The 27,451-nt window shown below is 40.2% G+C and overlaps 2 protein-coding genes across 7 annotated transcripts in view; both read left to right on the plus strand.

Annotated features, from left to right (window-relative positions):
• Positions 1-5,054, plus strand: part of wu:fb13g09 (ATP-binding cassette sub-family C member 5) — a 52,672-nt gene extending 47,618 nt beyond the window's left edge. Inside the window, exons 26-29 of the mRNA XM_056250301.1 lie at positions 276-354; positions 452-565; positions 3,576-3,740; positions 4,207-5,054. Of these exons, the coding sequence (XP_056106276.1) occupies positions 276-354; positions 452-565; positions 3,576-3,740; positions 4,207-4,308 (460 nt within the window). The 3' untranslated portion in view covers positions 4,309-5,054. The remainder of the gene's footprint in view (positions 1-275; positions 355-451; positions 566-3,575; positions 3,741-4,206) is intronic.
• Positions 5,055-5,953: 899 nt separating this feature from the next.
• Positions 5,954-27,451, plus strand: part of med12 (mediator complex subunit 12) — a 36,001-nt gene continuing 14,503 nt past the window's right edge. For 2 of the 6 annotated variants that reach the window (XM_056250296.1, XM_056250294.1), the window contains exons 1-26: positions 5,955-6,168; positions 7,131-7,235; positions 7,341-7,532; positions 7,690-7,849; positions 8,024-8,199; positions 11,211-11,321; positions 12,714-12,986; positions 13,078-13,224; positions 13,309-13,408; positions 13,496-13,632; positions 14,863-14,994; positions 15,085-15,211; positions 15,329-15,558; positions 15,652-15,711; positions 16,489-16,665; positions 16,856-17,000; positions 17,920-18,038; positions 18,897-19,040; positions 19,881-20,044; positions 20,146-20,277; positions 20,383-20,610; positions 21,240-21,384; positions 21,798-21,918; positions 24,136-24,246; positions 24,348-24,461; positions 24,736-24,899. In XM_056250296.1, coding sequence (XP_056106271.1) covers positions 6,067-6,168; positions 7,131-7,235; positions 7,341-7,532; positions 7,690-7,849; positions 8,024-8,199; positions 11,211-11,321; positions 12,714-12,986; positions 13,078-13,224; positions 13,309-13,408; positions 13,496-13,632; positions 14,863-14,994; positions 15,085-15,211; positions 15,329-15,558; positions 15,652-15,711; positions 16,489-16,665; positions 16,856-17,000; positions 17,920-18,038; positions 18,897-19,040; positions 19,881-20,044; positions 20,146-20,277; positions 20,383-20,610; positions 21,240-21,384; positions 21,798-21,918; positions 24,136-24,246; positions 24,348-24,461; positions 24,736-24,899 — 3,816 coding nt within the window. In that variant the 5' untranslated portion in view covers positions 5,955-6,066. Of the gene's footprint in view, positions 6,169-7,130; positions 7,236-7,340; positions 7,533-7,689; positions 7,850-8,023; positions 8,200-11,210; positions 11,322-12,713; positions 12,987-13,077; positions 13,225-13,308; positions 13,409-13,495; positions 13,633-14,862; positions 14,995-15,084; positions 15,212-15,328; positions 15,559-15,651; positions 15,712-16,488; positions 16,666-16,855; positions 17,001-17,919; positions 18,039-18,896; positions 19,041-19,880; positions 20,045-20,145; positions 20,278-20,382; positions 20,611-21,239; positions 21,385-21,797; positions 21,919-24,135; positions 24,247-24,347; positions 24,462-24,735; positions 24,900-27,451 lie in introns of all 6 variants that reach the window. The other 4 variants (XM_056250297.1, XM_056250295.1, XM_056250299.1 and 1 more) reach the window with 3 other exon arrangements.

A 27,451-nucleotide genomic window follows, 5' to 3' on the forward strand; every position in this document is an offset into this window, starting at 1 on the left:
GAAAGCAATCCGGTCTAATGGGTTTTCGACAACCCCTATGGAAGTGGTCAAAAGTGGACAAGCTCCAAACATTTTAGAACCCTGCTTAGGCCTGTATTTTGTGTCGCCACTTGTGATCCGATCGAACAAAACGCATCTTAATTCCAGCTGTAAACAGGGCCTAATTAATTACAGAAGTTGAGCAAAATCAGCAAATAATTTGATGAATTGTGCACAGTAAGACCAGGGTTAGTTTATGTTGACCATGTGGACTAAGTTGCTTATCTCAACATCAGATCAAATCTGGATCCCTGGGATCACTATACTGATGCACAGATCTGGGAAGCACTGGAGAAAACGCACATTAAGGACATGGTGAGTAAGAGCAGGAGGTTTTGGAATTATTTTCCAAAAGGCAAATGTCTTTGAGTAGCTGTGCCTTAGAGGTTGTAATGTGTTGATTTGGTTTCAGGTTAACCAGTTGCCCAATTCACTGCATTCAGAAGTGACAGATAATGGAGAGAACTTCTCAGTGGGAGAGAGACAACTTCTATGTGTGGCCAGAGCTCTTCTAAGACACAGCAAGGTAACTGTTAGGATTAACTCCTGAACACTTCGTCTCAGCTCTGCTCTTTAATTAACAACAATAGGTCTGGCAGACGCAAAAGAAACATGCTTAAAATGTATTAATATTACCAGGAACTATATTGTGATGATCTATATTTAGTGACGCATTTTCTTTTCATTTTCTTGTGTGGTGGCATATATGCACCCAAACATGAAAATGATCTCATCATTTTCTCACCCTCATGTCATTCCAAGCTTGTATGACTTTCTTTCTTCTGTGGAACATAAAATAACATATTTTGAAGAATGTTGTCAACCAAACAGTTTTACACTTTAAAATTGATAAACCGGTTTATTTTGCTGCCCTAACTCAATTTGATTATATGATTAGTTGCAGTATATTATTTGCATCATTGTTTTTCTCCTGCTGTTGAGAAGCACTGATCTACAATTCTGGTGAATCTCAGCTGTTGTCAAATGGTGAAACATTGCCACCACATGGCAGACAGTGAATGACTATTGCTAGTATAAATTGTATCCAATCTTTTCTTTTTGTTTTTTAAACTTGACGATCATGTAAACCTGGGAAGCTTTGCACAAAATGTGCAATGATATCATAAAGGGATATGATGTAACTGTCTGTACAGAACAGTTCACATGGAATTATATCAGGAATTACATCTGATCTGTGACACCCAAGCAGTTCGCTCACAGTTTAATAATCCTCTTTTGGGAAAAATTATACCAATGGTTCCTCAACCTTTTTGACTCCAAGACGCTCCATTGTCCACAACAATATTAGAAGAAACAAAACTCTAGTTTAAAAACCCCCAACTTATTTTAATCTATTGGTACTCCTTGTTTATGTAAATTCTGTATAAAAAAATATATAATTAAAATAATGACATCAGGATTCCAGAAGTTTTAGGAACTGAATGTTTTTGTTAACCAATGAATTTACGTGACTCTTACAGTTGTTCGTGATTTACTGGATAAGGATTAGAATGATTTTTAAATATATTTTTTAATCAAAATTTCTTCTAAATAAAATATCAAATAAAAGTCATTGTGAGGCTCTCTTTGAATTGAGGTCTCTTAGTGACCCCTGTTTGAGAACCACTGACTTTACAGTTTAAATAATAAACACATTTTACTGAATTATTTGTGTATGTTCTTGGACAAAAATGAAAGACTATTGGTCAATCAATATGTCCTGCCCCAGCTTACTGTTCCAATAATGACCACCTGCCTAATATGCTGTTGGTCCTCTGCGTGCTGCCCAAACAGCACCGACCCGCTTTGGCATGGACTCTACCAGACTCCTGAAGGTGTCCCATGGATCAAACTTGTTGGTCCAGCACATCCCAGAGATGCTCAATTGGATTGAGATCTGGGGAATTTGGAGGCCAGTGCATCGCCTCTTCATCATGGTCCTCAAACCATTCCTGAACAGGGTGCATTATCCTGCTGAAAGAGGCCACTTCCACCAGGGAACACCATTGCCCTGAAGGGGTGTACCTGGTCTGCAACAATGTATAGGTATGCAGCATGTGTCATATTGACGTCCACATGAATAGCCAGACCTAGGGTCACTCAGCAGAACATTGCACAGAGCATCACACTCCCTCCACCAGGGAGCCATCAATTCCCCAGGTAAACGGCACACACGAACATGAAGAATAAAAAACGAGACTCATTGGATCAGGTGACCCTCTTCCACTGCACCACGCTCCAGTTCAGATGCTCATTGTAGGTGTTTTCTATGGTGGAAAGGGGTCATCTTAAGCACCCTGATTCGTCTGCCGCTACGCAGCTCCCATGTTGAGACACATTCGGACCAGACAGGATAGCCTCCGTTGCCCTTGTGCACCGATGAGCCTTTTATGCCCTACACCCCCGGTTTTTGGTTTGTCCCTCCTCGGACCAATGTTGGTAAATTCTCACCACTGCTGACCCGGATCAACCCACAAGCCTTGCCGTTTCAGAGATACTCTGACCCAGTCGCCTTGCCATAACAGTTTGGCCCTTTTCAAAGTTGATCAGATCTTTATTCCTGACCATTTCTTTCTGTATCCAACACGAGAACTGATTGTTTGCTTTCCTTCTACCCAGACCTTAAAGGCCCACTGAAGAGCCTTGAAACGCACAGCATTATTCAATGAGTTGACGTAATTTCCAATTTCCACTCTCTTTCCACAGAAAGAGACATATCGAGTAGCCCCTCCCCCCTTTTAAATAGTCAATAGCGATTTGTTTGTATCACAGCTCGGCAAAGCTGCATTTGACAGCTTATGACAGTCTAATAGATTTCCCCTTTAAATTGAATATGAAACTGTTACTAAAGCAAAACAGTGAACATAATTATGTTGAGGATGTGTATTTATGTTGGTGAATGGCACCGGTGTTATCTCTTCTACTCGTTAGTCTGTCTAACCGTAACTCCTCCATCACTTTAAATTAAAATATAGCATTCTGTGTAGGATTCAGATGGGTCCGATTCGTTGGTGATCTGCGCCGACTCTGTGCTCTCGTGTCTCTGGACCGAAGCAGACTGTGTGTGCGACACCAACGTGAAACCAGACTTCATATTTACACTGTCTGAATCGGTCCCTATACTCCCCTAAATTCATGCAGTTAGCTAACATCATAATTTAAGGCAGAAACGATGAGCTCAATAAAGTAATTATTACAAGTTGTGAACATAATGATTACAATATATAGAAAATCTGGCAGTGGTGCATGTTGATTCAGAGTTGGCATCATCTGAAGTCCTGTCAGGAGTTGGCGCCGACTCTTCACAGGTGTTGGGTCATCGGAAGTCTTCACAAGAGGCTGGATCCAAACTGAAGCTGGCGTAGATGATCAACGATATTCACTTCACCTGAGACTGGTCATAATGTTTTGGCTCATCAGTGTATGACCATTTCATGGGATGTTGAAATGAAAAAGAAATGAGAAACAATTGTCCATTGAAAAGATTTTGATTACAACATTGATGATCACAAACTTGTGCTGTATGTGTATTTCAGATCCTGCTCTTAGATGAGGCAACCGCTGCTATCGACACAGAGACGGACCGCCTCATACAGGACACTATCCGCAGCTCTTTCAGCGGCTGCACCACTCTAGTGATTGCCCATCGCCTCAACACTGTGCTGAACTGTAACAGGATCATGGTCCTGGACCAGGGGCAGGTGGGGCTCCACTTTCATCTGCTGTTGTTTTAATGATAATCATACAGTGACCCCAAAGGGACAGCATTAGTAGAACATGTTCATAATTCATATGATAATCGGCTCCAAAGGTTCAGCTTTCAGTCTCAAATTAGATAAATGTGTTAACTCTTAAAAAAGAAGAATGGTGTTAAACTTTTAATTCTATATATACACAATGTACAGTATATCTACAGAGAGCTGTCAAAAACATTAACATGCAATTAAAGTGTTATTTTGAAATCTGATGGATTCTCATTACATGTAGAATAACTGACCCAGAACAGTAAAGTTAGTTTAAGAAAAGCTCAATATGTCATTTGTCTAGGGATTGCACTTGGTTTGATATTTTCCATCAAAAAACTGCCTAGATGTATAGATTATGGACTATAAACAGTACATATAGACAAAGTTATGTTCATGTAACATCTTATCATCTTTGAAATAGATTTTGGAGTTTGACACCCCTTCAAACTTGCTGGCCAATGAAAACTCATGTTTCCATGCCATGATGGTGGCAGCAGAAGAAACGCTCACCTGTAAGGACTAAGCAGGCGTTGATCACACGGACCCTCTGCTCAACGAAAACATTCAGAGGGACGAGAGGCCCTCCAACCTGCTGCTGAGAAGATGTATACCAGATGCAGAGTAAAAATCCTTCAAGCTGCTGAAACTGAGATTTTCCGTTTGTTTGTTATACTTTAAGATAATGATGATAATGTTGTTGTTCGCACACTGAGAGATTTTGAGTTCATACGGTATATGATGTCATGAAGGACATCTTTCCAATGGAAACATTTATGTTGATGGCACTTTATTTGTGTTGATGTGTGAATAATCCTGCCTGCCAGAGAGGCGACCTGACTCTTGCGGTCAGTCCAAACAAGTGTTGATTGAGTGCATTTCTCTTACTGGACTAGATCTTCTGCCTGTGTTTGGTAGAAGTAAATTTAGCACACTGATAAATGTAATTTATTGACGGTTTCATTTATTTGCTATAATTCATGTTGGGCTCTATAAAGTATGCAAGATATGTATTGACCATAAGGTATTATTGAATTGCCTTATATGTATCTGACGTTTTCATGCATGTTATTAATCCAACCAAAGATGACATTCAAATCAGTCACACATATCAATCATTCCAGAGATCAGCACCAAAAAAGAGAAATGTGTTTTATTTTCATTCTTATTTTTTGTTGTTGTTGTCACTCATGCTGTGTAAGTTATGTGCCTCTGCTGTTATATATTTGATGGATATCTGTCAAAAGCATTGTGCAATTAGTGTTTTAGAGAGAAGAAAATGTGCAATTTGATTTCTTATAATAATTCATCAAGACAGTGCTATTTTTTTTTGTATTCTAAGTGCATATTTCTGTTATCTAACATAATTTTCTCAACGAAAATCCCAAAAAAATCCCTTAGATTCTTGAGGAGTGCCTGTACTTCTTCATATCAAGACTTCACTGCATGATCTCTTCAGGAATGAATGACAGTTGTTTGTATTTTCCAAGCTGAATTGCACAGGTACCTGAATTATGCAGGAATTAAGGTCTATAGGCCTTTGGAAGTCTATTTTATTATTATTATTATTATTATTTAAATAAACTTATGCCACACCTTGCAGTGTCTGTTTAGATATTAATCTTGGAAATGTCAAGATAAATACAAATCAGTTCACAAGCTTAGATATGTTAATCATTAAGAGTTGCCTTGTTCTTTAAGATCCAGAGATGATATACTTTTGTGGTTGTTTAACACTTGATTTATGATTGTTACAAAAATGTTTTATTGAATAAAAAGTATATTTATACATTTAACTGCTTTGTGTGTGTAAGACCTTTGTCAGGGTTGAAAGATAAAGATTATTTGTTCATATCATTTTGTTCCTGCATGCCTTTAAACTTTTGATTTTTTTTGTTCAAAATATGACACTTTAAAGACAAACGTAATATAAACATTGTAGGCTATAGGAAAAATTATTAATATTTCATGGTTCTCACTTTGGCCTTTTTTAATCTAAGCAGTAATACATGTAGCCTAAATGTATTATCATTTGCCTATAGTCACTCATCTAATAAAAACACAACACGAAACTAACCACAACGACGCTGCAGGAGCTCTTGATCGAACAAATAAAGTCCTTACAATCAAAGAAGCTCTATTATTTTGTACTGAAGGGACTTTTATGTTGTCTTGTATTTTCCCATCAATCCCGTCGGAGCGGAAGCATCGGTGAAGCTGCGGAGCTCTAGCCGCAGCAGCAGCGCACAGGATCGGCTACACACCGGGCTGACATGCCGCGGGGATGATGGCTGCCTTCGGCATTCTGAGCTACGAACACAGGCCTCTTAAACGGCCCAGACTCGGTCCCCCAGACGTCTATCCACAGGACCCGAAGCAAAAGGAGGTTAGGCTACTCTCCCTCTTCCTCTCTAGACATATTTAACGTTTAAATAGTGAATTAAAGAGTGTTTTTTCAGGGCTGTTAAGACGAGGCCCTGCCGTCAGCTAACGACCAATAACAATGAACCGAACGGCTCGACTAGCTGAACAGAAAAACATAATTTATTGCCTCAAATTATTTCGGTCTTCATCTTTAGTTGTTGTTGCAGATGGCTAGAGAGACAAAACGGATATTTTATTAGTGAAATTCCGCTTTAAAAATGACGTAAGGATCTATATTTGTCGAGCTTTTTGTTTAAAGCCACTTTCATCGTCGCAGTGCCATTTAAAAAGCGCGTCATGTGAAATGTACGAATGTTAATAATCATTATCTTGTGTTTTTATAATAATTAAATAAGTATTTGCAATTCAATAAAGCTTTATTTAAGATGTAAACAATCCCAATAGCCTGTTAGTACTGTCGGTTTGTTTATGTTTGTTGACAACTGCTCGTGGATTGAAGTGTTTGTCATGGATGCATTTTAAAACCTAGCGAGCTGTCTGGCAACAGTTGTGGACACCAATGCCTCGTTCAGAATTTTGTATATTAATGATCTATGCTGCATGCAAAAACGATGTACGTGCCTATGATGCCTAAAAATGTTTCCAGGTAGACACAACCATTATATCACAAACGCATTAAGACTGTCAAGAAGATAAATCAAAATTTTATATATATATATATATATATAATGTGTGTTTGTGGATTGCATCACAAGTCTTATTTTTCAGCATTGCATGTGATCTCTTATACTTGTGGCTGCAGATTTTTCAGTCTGAATTCAGTTTGTCGTCTTGATGAATTTTGAGCTCTCATAAGGATGGAGGACTGATTAACTCTGATTAACTGCCGCTTGATTGACTCGCCTGAACACTGTAATGAGATATGCATGTAGTAACTGAAACTATCTCTCTGTCGTTGATTAGGATGAGTTGACGGCCTTGAACGTCAAGCAAGGATTTAACAACCAGCCAGCTGTTTCAGGCGATGAGCATGGCAGCGCTAAAAATGTCAATTTCAATCCTTCAAAGGTAAGATGATCAATTCATTCACAGGTCAATTGCATGCATGCATTTTATTACAGTCTCATCCTCATTCATTTACACTGAGGATTCCTGTTTCCTTCTGCTTTTCAGATCAGCTCAAACTTCAGCAGCATCATTGCAGAGAAGTTACGCTGCAACACATTTCCAGACACTGGGAAGAGGAAGCCGCAGGTCAATCAGAAGGATAATTTCTGGCTCGTCACAGCCAGGTCTCAGAGCTCCATTAATAATTGGTTCACGGACTTGGCCGGGACCAAACCCCTAACTCAGCTTGCTAAAAAGGTTTGCTTTTGCTTTGTTCCTTTTTGTGAACTCTGAACAGATCACTTGTTGTGTTAATAGCGCACAAACTTCTGAGCATTACAGTATTTCACAGTAGGAGGTCAAATGCTCTTTTATCTTGGGGTTTGCATTAGTCTAATTGCTGTGTGTGTGTTAGGTTCCTATCTTCAGCAAGAAAGAGGAAGTGTTTGGCTACCTTGCCAAATACTCTGTGCCGGTGATGCGATCTGCTTGGATGATTAAAATGACATGTGCGTATCACGCTGCCATAACTGAAACTAAGGTGAAGAAGAGGCATGTCATTGACCCCTGCATAGGTTAGTGTGGTAAATGTGCATCATTCTATATGCTCATATACGAATTTGGCTGTATCAAACATGCAGCATGTCCTCTTTTAATTCTTGAAAGAAGATAGGATGTCCTCTGTTGTTGGTGCTGTGTAATTGGGCTTTGTGCTGCAATGCCTCACTGGTTTTATCTGGCTTCTGTAGAATGGACTCAGATAATTACTAAATACCTGTGGGAGCAGCTGCAGAAGGTGGCAGAGTTTTACAGACAGTCTCCCAGCCAGGGCTGCGGGTCTCCTCTGCCCGCTCCTCCTGCAGAGGTCGAAACTGCAATGAAACAGTGGGAGTACAACGAGAAACTGGCCATGTTCATGTTCCAGGTGGGTGCGCCCATATTTACTTAAAGTCTGCATGAAACGAACGTCTTTTCTTCCCTATTGGGACGTATATCCGAGTGAAACTGCTTCTCGAGCAAGAACAAATGAAGGGTGCGGCTTGATTTTGTCCATTGGGAATTGATTGGATCATGGTTGTGGTTTGCTATTGGTCAATTTCATGTGAGTGACAGGTTGTCCTGTCCTCGCACCAGTAAACGTGTCATCAGAGAAGAAAGGAGATGTCGCTGCAAGTGGGAGGGGACACATGATTAAAAAAAAATAAGGATGTGTACGGATAAATCATTTATAATAAATACTGCAATATCCTAGAGCTACACGATTATTCGTTAAACGATCTTATCCCTAAATTACAACAATTAGTCTGTGTCTATTAAACTTTTGACAAAATCTCAGCAGAACATTCAAATCGGCGTTGGTGCTGCTGATGAGACAGAGAGAGCAGTTGTCATGTTTAGTAGAGATGCGCGGTTGGCGGTTACAGCCGCGGATCGGGCGGATGACGTGACGAAAAAAATATATTTTAATTAAATTCGGGCGGGTGGTGATCACCAATCAAATGAAAAATATATGTATACATTGTTAAATATTGTTATCTGACTATACCTACATCCAAAAAAAAAATCGAGCACACTTTGGAATAGTCAAATTTTCATCAGGCAGCTAGTCGAGTCTATGTGAACTGCTTGTTATTATCAGAGATGGCAACGCCGGCGAAGGAGGTACGTGACAAACTCAAAAAAGGAGAATTAAAAACAAAGGAAATAGAAGGTCAGAAAAGTGTTGCCTTGGAATAAGTTTTACAAAGTGGTAAATCAGGATGACACCAGTGCAGGCTATGTCATTTGCAAAACTTGCGAAGCAGATTATGTTCATGACAGCCACAAGACGGGGACGTCTAATATGGTGCATCACAAGTGTGTGATGTGATATCAGTATTTTAAACATTGTTTGAAGCTAAATGTGACAAAATGTTGCTGTTATTTTCAGCGTGAGCCGCTTTACAAATGGCGCCTGCCCCCATACAATAGCAGCATGTTGAAATTATGTGCCAAAATGCGTTTTCTATTAGGCTACAATGAAAATATTGTACAGTAGCCTATCAGATAAGGTCAGGTTTGCCGAAGTGCGTTTAATTTAGGCTATTTATTTATTTTTGTCCCTGCGCGCCGATCGGAGACGGAGTTCACTGCTGATATTCTGAGCTTTCTAGTCTCGCGCCTGTCACATCAGCAGCGCCTTGTATCGCCCAATCAGCGGATGGCGGGCGGGTGCGGTTTTGAAAATTTGTCAAAAACGTTGGTGCGGATGGATGGCGGACTGATGATGAGTTTTGTGATGCGGTTGCGGATTAATTAATTGTCCATATGTGCATCTCTAATGTTTAGGTATGAAACAGCTTCACAAACAATCTTGTGAACATCACAGTATGATTGTGTAAGTTACATATATTCAAATGATCACAGAAGTACATGGGATAAAAGTTTATATTTCGGGTATATAAACACTGGGGATGTCTATGGTAGCAATCAAAATCATCAAATTACCTTTTGAATAAAGATTGAAGATTCACTTCAAATAAAGATTGTATCTACATCGTTATACCAGTAGATGTCGTTGTCATTGAATCATTCATTCAAGAGATTTGCTCAAAACACTGATTCATTCAGTAAAGAAAGGGTCATTGAATCATTCATTCAAAACATTTTTTTTTTTTTTATAATCCACTCAAATTAATCAAACATTTTTAATGTTTGTTATGACTGCAGCAATTCACATTTTGTCCGAACTTCTAGAAAGTTACATGTTATTTAGTTTAGTTTGTCGGACAATCGTGATCTCTATTTGAAAAAATAAAATAAAAATTGTGATTCTCAATTTATCCAGAATTGTGCAGCTCTATAATATCCCATAAAAAAACAAGAATAGTCCATTTTGATTTCATGGTGACTTTAAAGATGCTGTGTGTTGCTATCTCATGTTGTACGGAGGCTGTCAGATCTGAAGTCATTGTGTTAGGACGGGGTGTCATGGTGTTATATACTGTTCGAAGGTAGAAATGTCTCACTGTCCTGTTATTAAGTGAGTTCAACAAAGAATTTAGAGTTATGTCCGGCACAGATGACATTATAAAAGGGAGAGTTCACCTAAAAGTTTAAATTTGTGCAAAAGTGACCGGTCAGAAATTGAAGTCATAACTCTCCCGTTATTATTTTGTTAGTTTTGCGAATCATTCACCTGTTATGAATAATCTTAGAATTACATCCTTAGTTCCAACTAATAATATTAAATGAGATGAAGTCTCAAATTATTTGTAAATCATTTAATTAGTTGATGTATCCAAATATATGTATTGGTAAATCTGATGCGTGTCATCTATGTGCTCATCATGGCTCAATTATAGTCATATCTTATTTTAGTTGATTAAATTTGGATAGGAGAAAGAATTGAACATGAAAAATTGTTTAATAAATGTTTATGAAAAAAGACTCTTATATCCACCAAGGCTACATTACTTTGGTCAAAAACAGTAATATTTCAACATTTTATATTCTATTTGAATATATTTTAAAATGTAATTTATTCCAAGCTGAGTTTTCAGCATCATTACTCCAGTGTCACATGATCCTTCAGAAATCATTCTAGAATGATGATTTGCTGTTCAAGAAACATTTCTTATTATTATATCAATGTTGAAAACAGTTGAGTTCCGCTCAAAGGATGCTTTGATGAATCGAATGAACAGCATTTATTTGAAATAGAAACCTTTTCTAACATTATAAAAGTCTGTTCTGAATAAAATTATTTATTTATTTATTTAAAAAAGACCCTAAACTTTGAATGATAGTGTATATATGATATGTGCTGATTGTTTTTGAATAGGGCAAAAATATGAGATGTAAAATTACTTGATACGTGATATTGGTCATACTGCCATTTATAATTCATTTGGCAATTTGGGGTTGGGATTATTTATTGTGTGTATGTGTACATAGGATGGCATGTTAGACAGACATGAGTTTCTCACCTGGGTGCTGGAGTGTTTTGAGAAGATCAGACCTGGAGAAGACGAGCTTCTGCGATTGCTGCTGCCGCTCCTGTTACAGGTCAGTTTAACACAATTGACCATATTTCAATGAGTTCTGCAGTAGTGTTGCACGGTGCACCGATACTTCAAAAGTATCGCGATACTCGGAAATTAAAAACTTCACGATACCTAAATTTATTAGTATCGATACTTCTAAGAATGTCCGCGTTCCAGATTTGTAAGAGAGTATTGCATGTTGGTGTGTGCAACGCACGCTTCCAGTGCCTCCCTATGGACGTCTGTGTTTTTCTCCTCATGCGCGTGTGACAGGGCGCGTGAACTGAACGAGCAGAGAGAGAGAGAGAGAGAGAGCCCCGGTCGCGCGCGCGCACTCTCTCTCTCTGCGGAGCCAGGCGAAAGTATAAACAAGGCTTCACCGTCTCAAAACTAAGCGCTGTCTTGCTCTCTCTCTCTCCCTCGCACATATTAATCAAAATAATTCGACACGATGGTAAGGTCGGGAGACTAAAGTTTCATGTGGAGCATTCGGAGTTTTTTTTTTTTTTTTTTCTGAATTACCGCTGGGTGTAAATTGTGGTAAAATACGTTGCCTTATCTTCTCTGAATCGTTCCGCACATTCAGCTGACATAAACCACACTTTAAATAAACGAAAAAAACTATCCAGTCATGAAATGTTTTCTGTGATGACAGTGGGATGTAACCGCCGGGATAATCACACAACGCGCACACGTCCGATAATGACACGTCCAATTCGCGAACTAATGACTCATTTGAACCGATTCGTTTTAATGAATGGTTAAAACAACTGATCCGTCTGAATCGGTGTATAACTAATCGTTAACACTTTGTAATAAGGTTTCATTTATTACATTAATTACATAAAACAAATAAAAACACTTGTTTTTTCCCCCCGAAAAAGCATATGACTACTTTTTTCCACACAATGCTATCATGAATCGATAAGAGAATCGTTAAAGAATCGGATCGATAAGCAGAATCGTCAGTGGCATTGATATTGATAAAATCTTATGTTTCTTATGATAACTGAGATAATGCTGCTAAATTTATTTATTTTTTTACCTTGAATGTCATTGCTCTAATTTATTTTTTATATTTTTCATATTTCATATTTTGTTCAAATGGTTATTATAGCCTATCTGCTGTTCAAATGTTCATTTATTAGTGTGTTATGATTGGAATGTTGTCCCAGTTTTAAAATAAAGCACAGCAATGATATTTGAGAGTGTTTCTCCCTTTTCAGGAAAAGTATCGAAAAAGTATCGAAATCGCAATTCTTGACTTGGTATCGGTATCGAAACAATAATTTTGGTATCGTGACAACACTATTCTGCAGATTGTTCTCCTGAAATCAAGGCAAAGAGCCCATAAAAGCTTCGGTCTGTCTTGACGGGTGGGATTATTTTGACCTCTTGTCATTATTTCATTCAGTATTCTGGGGAGTTTGTGCAGTCAGCCTATTTATCTAGACGGCTGGCGTATTTCTGCACACGCCGGCTCAATTTGCTGCTGAGCGATGGCAGTCTCGGCCCGAGCCCAGGCGGGCACCCGGCCCACAGCATTTCAGCACAGCAAGGGAACGCTCTGCCCCCCACCCCCACCTCCCAGCCTTCAGGGGGCAACCAGCCCCAGACCCCCTTCACAGACTTCTACATCTGCCCCCAGCACAGGCCCGTGGTGTTTGGACTCAGCTGCATGCTGCAGGTACTGTCTGGTGTGTCATTCCAGCTGCACTCCTCTGATTCCTGTCTTCCTGTTTATTGATGTCAGTTTCGTTCTGTTTGTCCCCGTGTAGAGTATCGTGTTGTGTTGCCCCAGCGCTCTGGTCTGGCACTACTCACTGACAGATAGCCGTAATAAGACCGGCTCCCCGTTAGACCTCTTGCCAATCGCCCCCTCTAACCTGCCCATGCCGGGGGGCACCAGCACCTTTAACCAGCAGGTTTGATTTCAGTTGATTTTACATCATCTGATCCTCTGGCACTTCATCTAGTGAGTTTGTCTAAAGGAATGTGATGTTTCTCAGGTTCGGGCCAAGGTGAGGGAGATTGAAGAGCAGGTGAAAGAGAGAGGACAGGCTGTGGAGTTCCGCTGGTCTTTCGACAAGTGTCAGGAAACCACAGCAGGTGGGCATGAATGAGCTGTTCAGTATCTCAGTATGGACAGGACTTATTTTATTTTGGTACAGCCTGTTAAATGTATAATCCCGATAGGTTTCACTATTAGCCGGGTTCTGCACACATTGGAGGTTTTGGATAACCACAGCTTTGAGAAGTCTGACTTTAGCAATTCCCTGGACTCGCTGTATAACCGGATCTTTGGCTCGGGTCAGAGCAAAGATGGACACGAGGTAAAGACAACGGTGTTTTCATTTGTTTTTATGTGGTTCCACTGAACAAGTGACACTACAGTTTAAAGTCCCTGTAAAGGCAATTAAAAAAAAAAATTCTAAACACATTATAAATGTTAGAAATGTATTGCTAAAACATATTACAAAGACTGTGAACTGTGAAGTACTGAATTGTGGAGTTAGATCGTTAAACAGTTTTTCACCATTGCTATTTTCCGGATTTTCTGGGCGGGGCTAAAACAGGGCTCGATGACGCACTGTAGCCCTTGAGCTCCTGGACACGCCCCTACTTGATGACGCACTGGAGCCACTGAGGCTGGCCGCTCCTAACAATTATAGAGCAGATTCACATCAGTGTGCCGCTCAATCGCGAGTTACTGTCAGTACTATTATTAGTAACACAGCCTACAGATTGCTAGCTACTAGCTATGCCTTCGTCACGGAAATGCGTACTACCTGGATGCGATCGTCGGATCACGTACAAAACAGATCGGTGTCCTTGTTTAAATTTCCTAAAAACGATTACATCAAGAAGAAGTGGATTAATTTTGTGAAGAGCCACCTTGATGGAGAGCTGAGGATCACCGCCAAAACCCGCCTCTGTAAGTAATCATTTTACACGGGATAGTTTTATAAACTTTCGTCGGAGATAACTGTCTGGGATTCACTGATAATCCGCTGTTACTGGTGAATGGGGCCGAACCGACTCCCGCCTCAGCCTTCATCCTCCTGTCGCGCCGACAACTGGTGCCATTCGCCAGTGCGTGCCCACCGTGCGAGCATCCATTCCGGCTGTAGAGTTGAGTGTGGCGAGTCGACGACGGCAGCTTTCCCGCGAGTGGGCGTGGTTTCAGCGCAGCCAGTGGACACGCCCCCAGCGTTTGATAGCAGAGATTACTGCTCATTTTTTCAAGATTTTGATAGCTTATTTTATGTACTTGCTGGCTTTTTTTATCATTCAAATTTGGCTGGGTGGCTAATAACACATTTTTCTGTGGTGTGACAAACTCAAAACACATACTTAATTTTGACTTTACAGGGACTTTAAATATTGGGGTCAGTATTTAAATTTTTTTGAGAGAGAGAAATTAATACGTTTGAGGATGCATTAAATTGATCAGAAGTGACACCAAATACATTTGTAACGTTACAAAAGATTTCTGTTTCAAATAAATGCTGATCTGTCCTCAGTTTGATGTTTAACGTCGTGTAATGTGCTGGTAACTGTAGATGAGTCCAGACGACGATGCGGTGGTGACCCTGCTGTGTGAGTGGGCTGTTTCCTGTAAAAGGTCAGGGCCGCACAGAGCCATGGTGGTGGCCAAACTCCTGGAGAAGAGACAGACGGAGATTGAGGCAGAGGTGCTGTTGGGAACCAAAAACACTATGAAAATAGTTTAATAATGTCCTACTGCACAGTTCTCATTTGACAGTTTCTGTGTGTGTTTTTAGAGGTGTGGAGAGTCAGAGGTTGTAGATGAGAAAGGCTCTGTGTCATCAGGGTCTCTGTCTACTGCCACACTGCCTGTCTTCCAGGACGTCCTACTGCAGTTCCTGGACACTCAGGCCCCTGTGCTCAGTGAGTCAATATATCAGTGTCCTTTGGGATGTTTTTTTTTAACTTGGTTCCATTTCTGGCTTTAGGGATGAATTATTCTTTTAAATTAACTTAATCTTTGTCTCTGTGTGTGTGAAGCTGAGCCCGGGAACGAGAGCGAGCGAGTGGAGTTCTCTAATCTTGTGCTGCTCTTCTGTGAGCTCATCCGTCATGACGTCTTCTCACACAACATCTACATGTGCACCCTCATCTCCCGGGGTGACCTGGCCTCCGATTCCCATCTGCCCCGCCCACGTTCCCCCAGCGACGAGCCCTCTGACGAATCAGAGCGCAAAGAGCAGGATGCAGGAAGCAGTGTAAAAATCGAGGCAAGTAGTTTATTTGTTTTTCAGTCACAGTGTAATAGAATTAGTTTTAGAATTTAGTCTTACTATAATGCTTTAATTTGTTTGTTTTTTTAGGATACTGGTATGTCAGAGTCGATGGAGATGGATCACAACTCAAGTGCTAACTTTGATGAGGTTGGAGAGTGCTTCGCAATATTTGTCTATTTTGTAATAGTGATGGTACCTGATGTTTGCTAACCAAGGTCAATTATTAAATGCATCATTAAGCACGTTTACATGCACACCAGTACGCTGCTAACTCACAAAAGTCAGCTTATTGAAATAACCTGTTGTCCGGGTTTACATGCAAACCAATAACCAGACAATGCAAGTAAACCACATTCACAAGACTTTATTAATAAATCAGGTCATTTCCCGGTAGTGATGTCAAATCATCATAATTTGAGTATCTGACTCTGAGTATTTCATTTATGTCGGTTGTGATGTTAAATAAAGCATTCAAAACCGAAGAAGAGTATTGCAACATGTCAGCGTGAAACTTACGCCTAATATATTATCCTCTCACGCAGTTACAGATGCAGCATTTTGAATGTACCACTTCTTCTGCACGAGATGAGAGCACTTTTATAATTTTTTGGGGTCAAGAAAGAGTCTGAGTTTCCGATATATTTCCATTCACAGTAAGGACACGTTCCTGTCACATATAATACATGCAGACTTCAATAAGCTGACTGAAAGCAAGTTAATGCATTTACATGCTGGGTGAAATCAGCTCAAGGGCCAAAAATCTGGCTGGGACGATCTGGTTATGCTTAAGCCATTTCTGACCTTACCTCTGATAAAGAAAAAAAGCGAGTTAACGCGTTTACATGATCATGTGCGTGGTCCGTTTGTTAAGCTTAATCAGGTAAAGAACGTGCATGTAAACGCACTCATTGTCTGAACCTTCAGCAGATGTTCTCTCCTCCAATGCACTGTGAGTCGAAGGGAAGCCCTTCCCCGGAGAAACCTGCCCAAGAGCAGGAGAGCAAAAACACTGCCAAGGATAAGGGCATGGACCCAGCCTTCCCCCTGGTTTACGAGCAGCCTCGCCACATACAGTACGCCACCCACTTCCCCATTCCTCAGGTGAGCACACTGAGGATTTATGGGAAATATTGTTTTGGCAAAAACAAACTGTCAATTTTTGTTTGATCAAATAATTGCCCTGGTGTGTATAAGAGACTTCTTTCAAAAACATAAAAAATCTTACCAACCCCAAACTTTTTGAACTGTAGTCCACATGACTAATATTCGAACTAAATTGATTGTTGTTTAGGAGGAGAACGCAAGTCATGAGTGTAACCAGCGTCTGGTGGTTCTCTATGGAGTAGGCAAGCAGCGAGATGAAGCTCGCCACGCCATCAAGAAGATCACCAAAGACATCCTGAAGGTTCTCAACCGCAAGAGTACAGCAGAGACAGGTGTGGGAATGAACACAACTCAAACCAACCGTTCAGTTATTAACAGATTTTGATGAGTAACTATATCAGGGGCTGTTTACACAACACCGTTTTCAACTAAAAACGTAAACGTTTTTATGCGTTTTGGCTGTTCATGTACACGACAAAGGCGTTTTGGGTGCCTGAAAACGGGATTCAAAGTGCACGTTTTTGAAAATGATCTCGGTGTAAACAACAAAAACGCGAATCTCTGAAGATGATTGCTGTGGTATGTAGCACAAATTATTTGTCCCAATCGATTTTGACTGCGATTATGTACTTTAGCTTCACCTATTGACTCCGGAGTGACACATTTGGATGTCCGTCTCTCCTCATAGAGACCGTTCTTCATTAATGCTCAATTTCATTAGTCTTGTTTTTCACCCTGTTTTCCATTTTGCTCTGTTATTAACAGCCTTTCATTGCACTGAACCTCTAAATATTCATAGCTGTAGCCCCATTTCAATGCTAATAGCAATCATTGACTTATTATATTCAAGCTTAGCTGCCGACTCGGTCAGAAAGAGCAGCCCTGCTTTTGCTTTTACTTTTTAATAGAGGTGTAATTGAACATCCCATTATTTCCCCCGCAGCAGACTTAAGTGTTGCCTTGGTCCTGACATTAAACGGCTCAACCCACAGCTATTACTATTTCAAGCACGGCACAGAACACTGACCCGTCGTGAATAAATCACCCATCCAGCTGCTTTTCATTTAAAAAAAACCTTTGACCTCAGTGGTTGACTGATGAATGCTTGATGATGCACTTTAAACTTGATAGCAATCTCTGTATTTCATCTTCCTGATATTCTTTTAAGGCTCACAGCCTGTTGATGGCACGTGGTCTCTCTCATGTGTGCTGTGAATTCATTGATTTTTGTCTTTTGTTGTCTTTCCTCAGGAGGTGAGGAAGGCCAGAAGAGGAAGAGGAGTAAACCCGAGGCCTTTCCCACTGCTGAAGACATTTTCTCTAAATTCCAGCACCTCTCACACTTTGACCAGCACCAGGTCACCTCTCAGGTCAGCCCGAATTAAATGAACGAACTACTGTGGCCTGTTTGTTTTTCCCACAGGTTTGTGTCTTAAGCCCAAAATACACTTTGGAATGTGGAAAACAAAGTATACTTGAGGCTTTAGAGGCATAATTCCATTAAATGGGGACATAATCTACCCTTTTGTAGCACTAATAATGTTTATTCAAGTTTTTTGCACCAAAAGCAGTTTAATTTTTCACCCCTTTTCTTACTCTAAATGTGTGGTCACATCAGCAAAATGTTGGTGACAAAATAGGTCTATTGTCAATAGCATAGCAATGCATAGCAACACTCAAACAGAAGTCACTTTCAAAACAAGCTGCTTTCTGTTGGTCAACGTGCTGAACTTGAACAAGATTAAAATCTGCCTTAGGAAGTTTTTCGCCCTCAAACTAAATTCCCAATCTCATGGATGTGTTCTAGAAACGGCTCAAAATATCAAACGTTTGATATCCTCTGACTGATTCATAGTCTGAGGCTAAAAGTTCTGTGCCCATCATACACAATGTGATTTTCTGCTAAATCTGTCAACTCCGACTGCCCAATATATGCAGACTGACTAGCATCAATTCCTCCTATACACTGTATATGCCTGTACTGATTTAAATCATTATTCTCTGTAAATCATGCCATCTCACTTGCTTTTATGTACGTTCAGATGTTCAAATAGGCTAGCGCTGTCCGATTAATCACATTTTAGACTTGCATGAAAAACTTGCTTACTGATTAAACTTGTTAAAGCATTGTGGTAAATGATAATGATTACAATATTGACCACAATGATCGATTATGATGATAATTAAGTCTTATATTAGGCTATACTGGTGTGTTTGGGATCTCGCAGGTGTCCAGGAATGTTCTGGAGCAGATCACCAGCTTTGCCTTAGGGATGTCCTATCACCTCCCACTGGTCCAACACATCCAGTTCATCTTCGACCTCATGGAGTACTCTCTCAATATAAGTGGCCTCATTGACTTTGCTATACAGGTATGAGAGCTGATCCTGTTTGGAATTGTACAGTACCTGTTTGGAAACATAAAAATAAATCAAAATTCAAGTCTCTTAGGGTGCTTTCACACCTGCCTCATTTAGTTGGGTTGAATCGCTCTAGAGTTCGTTGTCCCCCTTGGTGCGGTTCGTTTGGGCTGGTGTGAATGCAGCAATCGCACTCGGGTGCGCACCAAAAGCGGACCAAATGAACTCTGGAGCGGTTCGTTTGTGGTGAGAACGTGATCCGACCTCGAACAGACCCAACTGCTAAAGAACTGCGCATTTTTGGACTAAACCAGCTGCCATAGTCGGCTGCGCTGTGCATTATGGGATGAGGACTAGTGTTTGTCGAAGTGCAGTTATGGAAATGCGTTCAAGACGCATCTGGCCAACGAGTGATGTGGATGTTGTCACGTGACTGCATTTTGGTTCGTTTCATCAACTGATTCGGACCAGAGCAATCAGTGTGGTGTGAAAAGGAACCAAAACAAAGTATCATTTTTCGCCCTTGGTCCGGACCAAATAAACCAAACTACAGATGTGAAAGCACCCTTATGCTCACCAATGCTTCATTTATTTGATAAAATAAAGACAGTAATATTGTGAAATAGTATTACAAATTAAAAGACCAGTGTTTACCAGCCAGAGCAAACTTTTCCGGAAAGCTGTTCTGAATCCCAGAAACAAACTCTGTTTTGGCCTGATTTTGTTTGAAATGACATCAGTTCATTCTTCGATTTTGCTTGAAGTATGTCAGGGCCTCAAATTGTCTCCCTTTTTTGATTTAATACTGCTTTGTATATTGGTGATTAACCTCAGTGTGTGTTGGTCGTGTAGCTGCTGAATGAATTGAGTCTGGTGGAAGCAGAACTCCTGCTGAAATCCTCCAACCTGGCAGGCAGTTACACTACAGGTCTCTGTCTGTGTATTGTGGCTGTTCTGCGGAGATACCACTCCTGCCTCATCCTCAACCCTGACCAGACTGCACAGGTCTTTGATGGGTATGTCATATTAATGTCTACTGTGCTTGATGGGACAGTGCAAAAACATCTATTGGAAAGATGTTTGGACAGTGATGAATGTATCGTGTCGTGCTCGGCAGGCTGCGGATTGTAGTCAAGTCTGGCGTGAATCCTGCAGACTGTTCCTCAGCTGAGCGCTGCATCCTGGCCTATCTCTACGACCTCTATACCTCCTGCAGTCACCTAAAGAGCAAGTTTGGAGAGATTTTCAGGTGAGAGCAATGAACTGTGAGTACTTTTAAATATATCTCCATATTCCTGGTGGTTTTGGTGGCATTCATCTCTAATGGTTTCTGGTTTTGTGTGAATTCCCACAGTGAGTTCTGCTCAAAGGTAAAGAATTCCATCTACTATAACATTGACCCATCAGACTCCAACATGCTGTGGGATCAGATGTTCATGATCGATGCCATCGCTAATCCTACCGCACACAATATCAACCACTCCATGGTGGGAAAGATCCTCAACGACAGCCCAGCTAACCGCTACAGCTTTGTGTGTAACGTGCTCATGGACGTGTGCGTGGACCATCGTGATCCTGAGAGGTTGGCATCTGATTCTGTCGATTCTGTTTTGAGCGGGGTTATTATCATTAACTGAAACTATTAAAAAACATTGTCGTTCATTCAAATAAAGCTGAAGGGTTATGGTAACATTTAGATGAAAAACTAAACGGAAATTAGAAATGTTGCCATGTCAACTAACGGAAATATGTTGAAGCAATAAAATTGAAGATATAAATAAATTAAACACAAATAGTTGTATTAAATAATAATAATAATAAAACAATAAAAGCACATTTTTTATTAAAATTGAAAAATAAAAAATAAAAGCTAATTCAAAATATACAACTATGCAAGATACACATATATAATACACTGATTTTGAGTAATAAGCCATTACAGTGCATTTCTTGAGAAAACATCAGTGTTCATTAAAAATACACAGAGTAATGTATTTCTTTAACACAATCATTGTCTAATTAGTTATCTATTAGTTACTAATTAGAAGGCAAAATTAAAATGTGTTTTTGCCATAAAAATGACCAAGACGATTATTGTAATAATTGGCCCTGAGTCCTTTAGCATAATCCTCCATAAGCATCTTCAGTAATAGCAGAACAGCTGCATGGCATCTCTACAATGGTGAGCAAATGTTGTGTGTTTTGTTTCAGGGTGAATGATATCGGTATCCTGTGTGCGGAGCTGACGGCGTACTGTCGCTCTCTCAGTGCTGAGTGGTTGGGAGTGCTCAAGGCTCTCTGCTGCTCTTCCAACAACGGCAACTGCGGCTTTAACGATCTACTCTGCAACGTTGACGTGAGTCGCTATATCTATTGTGCAAACCCCTAAAGGTTAATTAATCCCAGTTCACAGAGAACTAAGCAGCTTTCTGTTTGTCAGTGGGGCAAATTTGCTCGATCAATTTGAACTTCTGCGTGTGGAAATATTTCACCCTCACGTGACATTTCTGATTGCTTGGAAAAACGTGTGTGAAAAACAGTAAATGTCACTGCACCTTAGTATGCTGTCTGCTGTTTGTGCATATCATTGTAAAAGAAAGATTTTGGTCATGTTTTGTGGCAGGCCTAATGAAGATATTCAGTTATGAGGTCTGGTCGACTGACTTTGTCAGCTAGATGTGTCTCTGTTGCACAGGATGAAATGTTTAGTCGACTAGAATGACTACTAGATGTTCTTGGTGAAAAATGCATGTGTTTTGTCTTTGGCAGGTGAGTGATCTTTCTTTCCATGACTCACTGGCGACATTCGTTGCCATCCTGATTGCTCGGCAGTGTTTGTTGCTGGAGGATCTGGTGCGCTGCGTGGCCATCCCCTCCCTCCTGAACGCAGGTACGGGTCTCCACAGGCTCCCAGTATTCCACAGCCACCTACCATACAGACGCTCATTCACTGCATGTTTAGTTTTCACACTTCTATAAGAGAGAGATGTCAGTACTAACTGCCTGCCTGTTTGATGTCTCCACATTTCACACTGGGAAGCTCTATCTTTAGCGGCACTGCTGTTTCCACTGCCCAGTGCCCACAGACTCTCTCACTCTCTCTCTGTCTCTGATTGGCTCATTGCACAAGGATCTATTCAGGGCGGCAGTGAAAGACCGAATGATCCTGGTAACACTAAAATAGGCCATATAATTTGTACGCTAAGTTTCAAGTCTTCTGAAGCCATATGATAACTTTGTGTGAGAGTTTAGAGGAATAGTTCACCCAAAATTAAAAATTGTCATCATTTACTTACTGTCATGTCATTCCAAACCCAGATGACTTTCATTCATTTTTGAATCACCAATGAAGGTATTTTTTAATATTCTTTCATCATTCTTTTGTCCGTCCGTTGAAAGTCTACGCAACCAAAACTTTGACTTAAAGTGAGAGAAATTCACGTGAATCAAGTCAGTCCCTCCAGTTTTTCGCGATTCTGCAATCTCTGAATACAACGCAAAATCAACAAAATGTCGCATTTTTTTGCGATCCTGCATAATTCCTAATTTAACCGCAAAATAATCACAAAATGACCTCATAAAACATTAAATTATAATCACCCAATTGAAATATATCTAGTTACAGTTTCAATGCATTTTTACGTGGATACAGATGTTGCGCACGCGTGATGTCTGTGAGCGGTCTGTCAGAAACATGGCGAAAGAAAATGCGTCTCTCCTGCCCTCTCACATAAGCGCCCAGGTTTCATTGGGATACGGCAAACTTAGTAACGCATTTAACATGATTGAATGACATAACAAATAGTATGATATGCTCGATGGTACTAAAAATAATTTTTAAAAGCGCAGTATACCGTGAAAGAGAACTAATTTCAGCCAGTCGAGTGACAGTCTGTCTCTGACTGCAAGCGTGTGTGTGTGACTGACTGACTGCCTGCGTGTCACCGCCTGTCGTCCTAGTTAGAATATTGAATTCTCTTTATAGCGCTTTAACAAATACACATAGCTACAATTACTTCAAAATATTAATCTTGGCAAGTATTTACGTAAAACAATCAGTAATAACTGATTGGGACGTTTGTCATTACTGTAGTAGGTCTTAAAGTGACAGTAACCTAATTTACCTGCTGTTGTCAGTGTTTTGTTAATGTTATTCAAGCAAGCAACAACAATAGGCTACAGCACAATTAAAAAAAAAAGAATTTGATTAGACCAAATAAACAAGCTTTATGCAATTCGTTTGTCATTTGTGTCATGTATTGTGCATCTGACATAATGCTATTATGGTAAATGTGATGTCCTAATTATAAAATATAAAAATCGCAAATTTTACCACCACAAAATCAGTCATTTTGATCGCAAAAATCACACAAAAAAATCGTGAAATCCTGGAGGGACTGTCAAGTGGTGCAGATCCATGAGCAGATTTAGGGTGTGTTAACCGTGGTTAGGGATCACACTACATGCATACCATGCCCGAGCTCGATCGAACCGTGCTCAAACCCACCTCTTCAAGCGGGCCAGGGCATGGTTCAGTGCGATGACACTAGTCAAACAAACCAGACTTTGAGGGTCAAACGTGCTCGGACACAGTTCAAATTGCTTAGTGTGAGTTGAACCTTAATTCCAGCTTTTATTCACTTATACTCATTGATCAAGACACATACGAAGAGCTCTTCAAATATGGTTAACGGAAGCTCAATGTTCTTGCTTGATCCACGAGAACCAATGAGGTTTGTTCTTTGCGTGTCAAGCAAGGATGTTTGAGCTTCCATTTACCATATTTGGTGAGCTCTATGCATCTTCCTTCTATGTGCCTTCTTTTGAGTTCAACTGTGGTGTCATTCAATTTGGAACAACATGAGGGTGAGCAATTCATGACAGCATTTTTGTGTTTGGTTGAACTAACAAGTCTGAGGATCAAGGATTATTTTGCCAGGGTGTTGATGTATCCAGCTCGTTTGAGTCACCGGTGGTGTGTCTGTGTGGTGGTGTGCAGTATTGTGATCTGCCTCCATGCAGCTGTGAGAAATGATGAGGTCATGTTCTGAGGCTAGTCCCTTTTTATGGAAGACTCTGGTTGTGACATGTTCATGTTTGTGTGCAGCCTGTAGTGAGCAGGATTCTGAACCTGGAGCCAGACTGACCTGCAGGATCCTGCTTCATCTGTTCAGAACCCCACAGCGCAACCCCTGTCCACAAGACGGCACCAAATCAGGTAACGCAGAACACACACTCCCCCCTACACATCCCACCTGAACAACTCTAGACACTTGCTATATATATTCACAAAACTGAGAGTTGCGTTTCTGTCCACAGACAAATCCACAGTGGGCATCAGATCGTCCTGCGACCGACACTTGCTGGCTGCTTCTCAGAACAGCATTGTGGTGGGGGCCGTGTTTGCCGTGTTAAAGGCCGTTTTCATGCTGGGTGAGATTTTGGGTACCTTTTTCTTGTGCATTCATGTTTTAGCCAATCAAACAGGAAGAATAACATGTGTTGGTGGTCATACAGAAGCTTTAACTGTATCCAGTGATCAGAGAGCAAAACAAGAGAACTAGGAAAGGCCACAAGCTTTTGGTAAAGGAGAAGAAAGCCAGAGGAATGGGAGATGGTGCGAATGGGAATCCAGCTGGCAGTTAGATGTTTATGCCTACAGAATTTATGGGTGCCTAAAAGTGTGACTTTGTGTTTATTTTTCCAGGAGATGCTGAGCTAAAGGGTTCTGGCTTCTCCCATCCTGCTGGCTTGGACGACATTGGAGAGGATGACATGGGCTCCAAAAAATCTGGAGGACGTAACGTCTCTATTGAAACAGCCAGTCTGGTGGTTTACGCCAAGTATGTGCTGAAGAGCATCTGCCAGCAGGTGATGATTTTAAGAGGATCAGATTCTCATCCATGGAAAGATTTTAGCTATTATAATCTGTATTATAAAATAAACAGAATGAAGTTGTGAAAATAATTTCCTTGGCAAAAAGAAAGACATTCTTGAGTGACGTCCTAACCGCTAGCTTAAAAACGAGGATGTAATCTTCCAGATCTTGTGGAAATGCTTCTCACTATTACCAGGGTTCCCGCGGATCCTTAAAAAGTCTTAAATTAGATTTGTAAAATTTAAGGCCATAAAAAGTCTTATTTTTACTTATGAAAGGTCTTAAATTTTAGATGACACTTTGATTTGGACGTATCTAAATGCTTTCCAAATTAAAACTTTCTTATTAGCGTACATTTTAATTTTTTTATTTCTTTGTGGGTTTGTTTGTTCACGTGACAATTTGCGTCATTTACGGCAGCATATTACGTCTGTCTCCTGCACGTGAAAGGAGGAGAGAAGGAAATGGGTAATGTCAGTTCATTCTTCATGTGCTTAGGGGTGTGCGATATGTATGGTCTATGATAATATTATAATCATTGTTTTAACTATGTACGAGGCACTGTGAGGCGAGCTGACATCGCATTTATCACTCGTGCTTTCACTGCGTGATGTGTGCAGTTATATGTCCCCAAATTAGTTTTTGTCTTATCATATTATGTTGTTATATTACAATATTACGAGCAAGAGTGACGTTTTCCCGTGTACAATTGCAATGTGATATTTATTTTATACAACAGTTAAATTATCAAAAATGTAACATCGTGAGTTGCATTTTAGACACAATATTGTCAATGTTGTTTATTTTACCTTTTTTTTTTTTTTTTTTACCGACGAGATTTTCAAAATGAAACCGTAGCAGAGTCTCCATGCAACAGACAGTGATTATTATTTTTTTTAATGTTTTTACTGAAATCCGCGTTTTGAACGAATCAGTTTAATGATTCAATCATGTGCTTCTTTCCTGAATGAATCAGCCGTTTGAACGAATCAGTTGAATGAATGATTCCCTCAACTCACTTATTAAGACAGTGACTTGCCGCCACCTACTGGCGGTTTGAGTTTCATATTTAAAGTACCCTTTAATTAAAAAGTTAAAATTAGAAATCATTTCATATTTAAATATTGAATAAAATAAAAAAAACTCATAGCATTATGTACCGTATTTTCCGCACTATAAGGCGCACTTAAAAGCCTTTAATTTTCTCAAAAAACAACAGTGCGCCTTATAATCCGGAGCGCCTTATATATGGATCAATTGGTTAATAACGCTCCGCGTTATTAAATTCGCCCGCGAACTCGCGCTCGTGTCCATCTTATGGTGTGTTCACACCGAACGCGAATTTAATTATTTGCGCGAGTAGATTACATACAAAGTCAATGCAAAGACGCGAATAGACGCATCATTCGCGCCGGGCGTTGCGAATGATGCGAATTGGGCGACGAGTTTGCCGGGAATGTCTTCCGCGCAAGTTGAAAAATTTGAACTCGAGCGAATGTTCAAGCGTCTAACTAGACGCGATAGACGCGTATTTGACGCTCTATTCGCGTTCGGTGTGAACACACCATTACTAACAGACACACGAACAGACACACTGTCCCCGGCGCTGCTCGCGAGTCACAGAATGTTCATAAAGCGCTCCCCGTCGTCTCATTCAAAACAGCCAGCTGTTGCTGTCAGCGAGCCGCCGCACATGAATACTCATTTGAGTCAGGCTGCGAATGTAAGTTAGCCTACGTGCCCGCCCCAGCGCGCTCACGATTACTAATAAACGCCTCGTGCACTCGCTACATTCCCTTTAGCACATCTAGTGGATGCATAACGCAAACCCAGTCAAACGTTTGACTGCAGTATCTTATGCGCCTTATAATCCGGTGCGCCCTATACAGGGCTCCAGACTAACTTTTCCACTGGTTGCGCTGGTGCTACCAACTTTCTCAGTTGGTCGCACCAGCATATGATTTGGTCGCACCTTTTTTTGTTTTTTTTTGTTTTTTTGCTACATGCCATGGGATTAATCAATGCATGCTGATGATTAGTGGTTTTAATGGACCAAGGCTAGCAAAGGCTTTCTGGGTTGCAGCAGAAATACCTGTAATATATTAATTATCATTGCCAAATTTCAGGATTTTTTATGGATTTTGGACAGTAATTTTAATCTGTAATTTTAAGCATTTTACATTTGAATTATATACAATCTATCTATTTACATTTCAATCATATTCTATCTATCTATCTGTCTATTATCATCTTTCTATCTTTTAAAAATCATTAAACATTCAAATGTATGCATTACATTTTAAAAGATTAGAGTATTATAATAAACTGATACAGATTTTTCGTTATCAAAGTTTATAGTTGTAACAAAGCAGAAATCTCACACTCCTTACCTTGTGCATTTTATAATAATTTCCTTTTCCTCTGTCGAGCGATCATGAGAGTAATCTTTCGACAGAGGAAAATATAACCACTGAAAAGACGTAGGAGGAAGGGGCTCTGTGTTTCGTGAGACCATTTTTATAATTTTTATATGCCTTAATTCGTG

This window comes from Rhinichthys klamathensis, unplaced genomic scaffold, assembly GCF_029890125.1.
Source record: "Rhinichthys klamathensis goyatoka isolate OS25496 unplaced genomic scaffold, OSU_Roscu_1.1 h1tg000068l_1, whole genome shotgun sequence".
Classification (NCBI taxonomy): domain Eukaryota; kingdom Metazoa; phylum Chordata; class Actinopteri; order Cypriniformes; family Leuciscidae; genus Rhinichthys; species Rhinichthys klamathensis.